We start from the raw sequence: 7,717 nt of genomic DNA, 5'->3' as shown, positions 1-7,717 counted from the left end.
AAAATGGAAAATACCAAAATATTGTGCATACAGATGTGCTTGATTTTTCTATTATGCTACAGTCACACTAGGAAAAACAGTGACTGGAGACAGCAGCCCAATGAAAATATTTGCCACAGGGCACTGGTCTGTGACCACTCACAGTCTGCTGTCTATCACCAGGTGACCTGCGCAGTCACATTGAGATTGAAAGTGGTTGTTCACAGGTGGAGAGTGTTGCACACTCAGACTTTAAAGAACCAGCTGGTTGTCACACAACTTGCAATTGTTTGCAAAGTGCAACGAATTTCAATAAAATCCACAGTCCATCCCTGATTTTTTCTAGTTGCCATCAGTCTCGGTGCTATTTTTGCTCTAGTTTGACTGAGCTATTGATTAGTAAAAATATAAAGAAATTATTATTACTCTGCTTTTAGGAAGAGGAAGGTGACAAAATTAAAAGAAACAGCAGCACAGTAGCAGTGATGACTTTATTTCCAGTAGATCAACTTACTGCAGGCCTCGTTGTATGATTTCTTTATTTTGTTTTAAGCATTTAAAGTCAGAGGCAGAGAGCCCACATTTTTCCTTTTATAACCACCATTACAGGCCTTTGTGGGGGGCGATTACAAATGTTCTATTTCTAACTACTGGACAAACAAAAATATATTTCATGCTTGAATAAATGAAACTCTACTTAACAAAATTGGTTTAAAAATGCCTGTATTATAATTCTTGTCTTGGCTCAGAACAAAATCTCTGTGGAGGGTTGCCAAAAATTTCCTCCTCTCTTAGAGTATGTTTTCTTTTTTAAGCCAAATCAAGCTTAACAGCATCCCAGCTTGAAGTGGCTTTCTGATGTCACCAAAGAAAAAGTCAGAAAGACCAACCTGCACACAAAAAAAACAGCTTCCTATTCTTCATAAGGCTACCAACTTAGTGAGGCTTATGATTCCCTGACAGGCCAGAAAGAGTCTCAGAAGAAAGGGAAACGTGTTCAAATGCAAAAGAGAGCAGGAAAGGGAAAATGAAAGTATAATTGTGGTTTGGTCTTTTTTGTATTTGCTTTTTTTTTTTAACCAAATAAACATCTTCAGAAAAACCGCTCCAGCGATGGAATTAAAACAAAACGATGACTCATACAAGAGTGTTTGAAATGCACAGGCAGAAGGTAAATGTTTGCGCGATGCATACAGCAATGTTTAGGTATACTGAGCACCGCACACATTAAACAGACTAGTTTCACAATCCCCCACAAACAACAAGCACTATCTATTATGCTCACTGCAGATTTAGCTAAGTAGGTATTTCTTAATTACACCTCACAGATAACTTCTCTTGTTATTGGGTTCAAACATCAAAAAGGAAAGATACCATCTGTAGACAGAAGCACTGCTTTAATCCACATTTTCTCTCTCCACACACACGCATACATGTACACAGGGAGAAAGAGATCAGCCTCTGCTAGCTTTTTCCTCACCTTGAAAATAAGATTAAAATGTTATCGGTTGTACCACCTGCACAGTGCTGCTCTGACTTCACAGATACAACACATCAAGCCTAATCCTGAGTGTAAGATATGTAACACACACAGGTCTGGGCACACAGATCAGCTAAAACGGTGCTTACAGACACTTGTTACCACGGATTGTTACTGTAATGGAGGGGTTTTCTTTGAGAGCACCTCTATATTACATTATTACATTAGAAGCAAGACAAGAGGATACGAAATCCTCAACAAAAAAAAAATCTCTGCCCAGGTCCTCGTTGCCACAATAAGTTTGGTGAAAGGATGACACCAAGTGTTCAATTAAGATACTGCAATATTGTTTAAAACCTTAATATCAGGGTTATTTTAAGGCTTTTTTTTTTTACTTAAACAGATACGATTAATGAATATTTAAATATGAATGTAGTCATCGCCTCTGTCAGTGCCCCCCAGGGTGGCTGTGGCTACAATGTAGCTTGCCATCACCAGTGTGTGAATGTGTGTGGATGACTGGATATGTAAAGTGCTTTGGGGTCCTTAGGGACTAGTAAAGCGCTATATAAATACAGGCCATTTACCATTTACCATCACTTATGATACATCGTTTTTTCAAAAGAAGCACTTTTCAAGACATTGGTAAAGAAGTCTTTGCATCTTGAAATATCAGATCATCGATCATTGTACAATTTTAAAACTAAGAAAGGATGCATCTACATTAAAACTGTTTCGTTACCGGAGGGAGGGTTCTTAGATCAAATGATTTGGGCCTATATTTATTAACAAGTTTTAAAGAACAACTTGGAACCATTTATCAACTTACTCTGCAGGCTGTAAACTCTTGTATTAAAAATTATCTGCTAAAAATTAATTAAATGGATGTTCTTCTAGATTATGGCAATCGCGACTTTTCTTACTTTATGATGTAATCAAGAGGGCAGCGCTGTTAACACATTCCCTCAACATGAAAGATCCCCGGTACAAGACTGGGAGGAGGCACAAATCCCCGAGAGCAGGCACAAATCCCTGGGAGGGTTGCATCAGGAAGAGCATCCAGCTTAAAACTCAGTGCCAAATCAAATATGTGGCTCCATCTGCTGCAGCAGCTCCTTACAAATAAGAGAGCAGTCATAAGCTTTTTCTTTATGATGTAATTTTCCTCATTAAAAACAAAATCTAAGCACTGATCAATAAACTTAAATTTTTTTAATGCAAAGTTGGCATAACGAGAGGTATAGCAAGAAAAGTTGCTGTTGCAGACATTAACTACTGCACCTTAACCAATTTTAGTGTCCTGTGGATATCTGTTTAAATTTGTAGTATTTTGCAAAGTATTTTTAGAGCTAGGCTTACCAGTTTGAATAAATGTTACAGCTGATAAATGTAAGCTCTGATCCATGGCTGACAAGTGCTTGTGTGCTCACAGGCACATTGCAGTTGACACAACACAATAATATGCATATTCACAGTCTTTTACTGACCAAATGTATCAACTGCCCTATCTTTGCACACGGTAAACGACACAACACATTCTTGTTTTTCATCCTTTAGTAACATTAAAACATTTTTATATGTTATTAGATTAACCTTTCTGGAATGCACAGTATTATTCAGGACAATCACTTTAAAAGATAAATATACTAAAAAGAAGGCCTGCAAAGCCTCACACAGACTGTATTGCAACACAACATAGCTCTGTAGCATCTTAAAGAAATACACATATTTAAGTTGTCCTTTCATGATGTATGTTGGATCTCTATCAACATGCATCAAGGTGGATCCTCTGGTGGCGTTTGAGATTACATTTCTGGGTAAAGCGTTTGCCACAGGCCAAGCAGCAGTATGGTCTCTCTCCAGTGTGGACGCGACGGTGTGCTTTAAGGTTGCTCAGCTTGGTGAAACTCCGGCCACAGAGCGAACAGCAGAAAGGCCGCTCACCTGTGTGAGTCTGCAGGTGGGCCTTCAAGTTACTGGGGTGGGGGAAGCACTTCCCACACTGCCCACAGCGTAGGAGATGCCTTGGAGCAGCGTGAGACTGAGAGTCTGGATGGGTACCAGGACTGACGTGGTGAGAGTTTGCAGGATGGTGCTGGGACCTGTTGCTGACCCAGGAGTCTCCAGTTCGGTTAAGGGTTGATGTCTGTTTGTCACCCAGGTGAACTCGCTGGATTGAGGATACAGCAGGAGATGCTTTGGATGTGGAGGGAATTCTTTGAAGGTTATTTAAGTTTACAACTTGAGAGGGAGCTATAGTCAGTGCGGCAGCGGTACTGTTCGAGAGAGTGTGAGACGGCTTTTTCATCGGTCGGTGGAGATGCTGTAAAGCGGCTTGCAATCTGAAACCTGAACCGGCTTTGGAATGTAGCTTCATAACCTCTTGCACAGCAGCTTTTTGAGAAATGTGGTTTAGTCTGTGTGCTTCTGAACTCACCTTGTGCTGCTTTACTGAACATGAAAAAGAGGACATACCTGAGTTTGTTATTTTCTTTTCTATATGCTCACCTTCCTCACATCCATCAGAATCAAGAATGACTTCCTTCTTGATAGTCAGGCCTAAAACATCACTGTTTTTTAGTCTTGCCTTAGGGGACCCTGAGGATGAAATTTTATCTCTGCCTGGGGTAACCTGAATGTCCGCTCTGACAGAATCAGACAGCTCATGTTCTCCTTTAGTTTTGACTGGATCACGTTCCGTTTCAGCTCCAAGTCTGGGATTCTGCAACAACTCAGCGCCTGTGACAGTCAAGCCAGCCCAACTGGTATCTATTTCCAAAGATGAAACACGCGGTCGATCTGTAGACAGGTGTTTTTCCTGCCTGTCTTCAGGAAAGCCATAACCCGAAGCTATCTGTGGGTCTTTCTTCATGACATTTCTCAATAATTCCTCGCTGTTTTCTTCAGTCTGTTTGGGTTGTACCTGAACTGTTCCACTCTCGTTGTCTGATCCAGGTCCCTCTTCATCTAGAAAATAAGGATTTTTCTTTTAAATTAAGGAAATAAAAATTAATTAATTAAAAAATGCAACAATGTTATTGTTTCTTTCGGGCCTGAATCCTTTTTAGGTGCACTGAGGTAAAGTGGACAACAAAAATTCTATCTTCATTTTGGAGATAGGGACCAGTCACTTTAATGTCATCTGCTAAATTTGAAAAGCCATTTTATTCTAGTTTACTTTACTGAATTTATTATACTAATGTGTTGTATTATATCCTACTATTTGCATTATATTCTATTGTACTTTATTAAGATTTTTACCTTATATTGGCTACTTTGTTTTATCATATTAGGCTTATTGAAGAAAGAAACCTAATCTTTTGTGTTCTAGGTTGTGTTTAATGTTTTGCATGGTGAAATAAAGGAATTTCCCAACTTTTCAGATGTTTAAAGTCTATTTGAGCGTATATTAGCATGCACATCATTGTAGGTACCATTAATGCTGGAAAAACACCAACTGCAATCCAGGCGACACCTTTCTGAGAAAATGTCTTGCTTAATTCAACATTCTTCATGTAAAAGAGTCTGAATGTTAAAGTGGCCTACCTGCAACACAAACCTGTCATGTACTGGGGTGGGGAGTTTGAACAACAACAAAGGATGTGGAAATTGCCTAGTGGTCACTGTTTGTCTGGCAATTAATTTTCCCCAGGAGCCACAGAGATAACAAAAAAAAATTATATTAATTTATTAATGTTGAGCAGAACTGAGTTGAGGTTAACAAGTCAAGCTCTCCTAAAACAAAGAATAAATTATAAAACAATGTGTCAACCATAACACCTGCTTGAGGGGATAGGGAGCTATATCACGGCACACGGTAGGGTCGAGAGGGTATGTGTTTGTGCAATAAATAATGCTTAATGTTCCTTTACTATGGACAGACTGAAAGAAAGATAAGATCCTAACAATACGTACCACTACAGTTCCACCCTCCCATATGCACAGAGGAGCAAGATGGCTGACTAACTTCTTCCTCCTTCGTAGCAACAGCTGATCTCACATCCTTTTCTTCTGCTGCCTGAAGACATACAGTGCATGGAATACTGTGAATATCTACTGGTTCCATTTCACCAATTTTTAGAGCCATTATCGATACTGTTTTTTTTTATACAACATTACAGCTCTTATAGCACTTGAAATGTGTCCAGAAGCACCCAATAAAATGCAGATACATAAAGAAGATGATGATTATTTAATGTCAGTACAACATAACTTTGCTCTGGTAGTCATTTAATCTGGCTCACCTCTGGCTCCCTTTCAGGGCTCTGTGCAGCTGTAGCACTGTCTGCCTCTGGTAGCGACTCTGATGTGTCTTCTAGTCTGCAGCTTGCTGTCCATCTTTCAAAAGAGTCACTCTCTGTCTTCACACTAACTTGTTCTTTAAAAAAAAAAAAAACAGAAACACAACAGTGTTTACAATATTTAGGGCATCCCATGACCTATATAAAATTCATTTTACATCTGTTTCTTCTTACCTTCCTGATGGTTTTTAGGCCTTTTTTCTGCAGTGTCAGTGGACAGTTCCACACCATGCCTTGCACAGTGCACGCCCCTTCCAGTCTTTCCTCCTTCTTTCCCTGCTTGATCCTTGAATTTGCTCTCAATCCACTGCAGCTGCATCCTCAGGGACTCTATCTCCTGGCTCCTGCGCTTCACCTCCACCAAAAACACATCTTCCACCAACCTGGTCACCTCAAACATGGCTGTCTTCACTACAGCCTCCATCACATCTGAAAGCTGGGTCTGAAAGGTGACTATGAGGGTGTCCAGGTCCGACATGGTGCACTCTATCAGCCTCCCTGTCTATTAGCTGTTACTCACGGGGCTTATGTGCTTTAGTGAATGAATGCAAAGGAGAATGACGTTTGATGTTTTATTAAATGGTGTATTGTGAAAATCCTGCTACATGTTGTAAGCTGAAGGCCATAACCGCAGAGTAATTTCTATTCAACAATACACCAATTTTCCGCTGTCGGTATTCCTCGTGAGGAGGGATAAGCTTTTATTAATAACATTATTAATGGTAAAAAGCAGCCTAACGCGATGTTTACTGATATGAGACGTCGATTTGAACTGTCAGCTAGCCAGCTAATATTTAGCTGTAGCATTCGTGTGATATCGTGTCCGGTACGAGTGCTACAGACACTTGTAAACGGGAGTGAAATCTTAATTGTCGAGATGTTTCACGCGTGGGTTTTTGCTTTCGATTGTAACAGCTGTTTAGATAAAGGAATTAAATTGCGTTGAACGGAGCTAGCTACTCATCACTCGCCTGTGGTCCTTGTTTTTGCTCGTGGCGTCACGCACAACGCAGTACGGTGGCCTCGACTGGAGACGAGTAAAAAACGAAACGCGTTTTACTAAAGTGAAACCATCAGGCTGCACCTGGCAGTCAGTTTTAACTTGCGATTTGCGGACATTTTTTTTTTTCATATTTTCTTTCCGGCCGACTGGACAGCGTTGTGAAGAAGATTGTAAATTTTGGACTTTTCATACTACATGAAAGTAATAAAGTATTAGATAATTAAATGACAGAAAATCTATTTTTTTACTGTCTACTACAGAATTTATGGGCAGTTAGAACTAACAGAACTTATTCTTTTGCACATTATTTCTTTCTTTTACTAAAAAACTATTAGTTTTGTCGTAGTTTTTCTATCATGTAGAAAAACTAAGTTTTCTTCCACTTTTTTTTTGTATCTTGAGAATTAAATATGTAGCTAAACTTCTTTACACAAACAGAAGAGGCAGTGGTTTTTCCCACTTGCCTGTTTTAGGCCTTTCCCTGAGTCCAGACCTTAAATTAAATCCACTTCACTGAGTTTACAGTTCTGTCTCATATCCCCACAACAAACCTTTGAGCCTCAGAAAATTAACTTCCAGCGTTCTTGTGAGGATAATATGCACCAATTTTTACCACCACCTTGTGGTGGAAATGTCTTTAAGGAAAATGCTAGTGTACATAATACTAATAATAATATTACTTCTTTTAACAGCAAAATAAAAACATTAGGTAAACAAATGAAATCGTAACTATAAAATGAATCAAAGTAATTTGATTGTACTCTTTCTATTCCTTTAAAAAAATATTTAAATGTATCAGGCCCTAGATTTCATTAGGCAATAAACAGGCAACATGACTTTTAAACTATAAAAACAGTGCCTCTGAATTTGTTTTGAGAACACAGGCTCCTAATAGACATGGGACCAAGACTATTCAGCTGCTGTCTAGATCACAGTGCTGTTTGGTGTGTGTGG

General features: G+C 39.2%; 1 protein-coding gene across 2 annotated transcripts; it reads right to left on the bottom strand.

The window, feature by feature from the left end:
- Positions 1 to 2,017: 2,017 nt before the first annotated feature.
- On the bottom strand, positions 2,018 to 6,843 carry LOC102203730 (zinc finger protein 37). 2 transcript variants are annotated; one of them, XM_005737397.1, is made up of 4 exons: positions 5,935 to 6,843; positions 5,704 to 5,837; positions 5,375 to 5,477; positions 2,018 to 4,426 (listed from the first exon to the last, which is right to left on the bottom strand). In XM_005737397.1, exons 1-4 carry the CDS (start codon positions 6,236 to 6,238, stop codon positions 3,225 to 3,227), a joined length of 1,743 nt encoding a protein of 580 aa, XP_005737454.1. In that variant the 5' UTR covers positions 6,239 to 6,843; the 3' UTR covers positions 2,018 to 3,224. The 2 variants fall into 2 exon arrangements, with proteins under 2 accessions (XP_005737454.1, XP_005737455.1); XM_005737398.1 differs by having other exon boundaries at positions 5,704 to 5,834.
- Between the last annotated feature and the right edge of the window lie 874 nt (positions 6,844 to 7,717).

Source organism: Pundamilia nyererei, unplaced genomic scaffold (genome assembly GCF_000239375.1).
Source record: "Pundamilia nyererei isolate P.nyererei 1_Seehausen unplaced genomic scaffold, PunNye1.0 scaffold00075, whole genome shotgun sequence".
NCBI classification, from domain to species: domain Eukaryota; kingdom Metazoa; phylum Chordata; class Actinopteri; order Cichliformes; family Cichlidae; genus Pundamilia; species Pundamilia nyererei.
The sequence above is the reverse complement of the archived record's forward strand: the minus strand, read 5'-3'. Positions and strand labels throughout refer to the sequence as shown.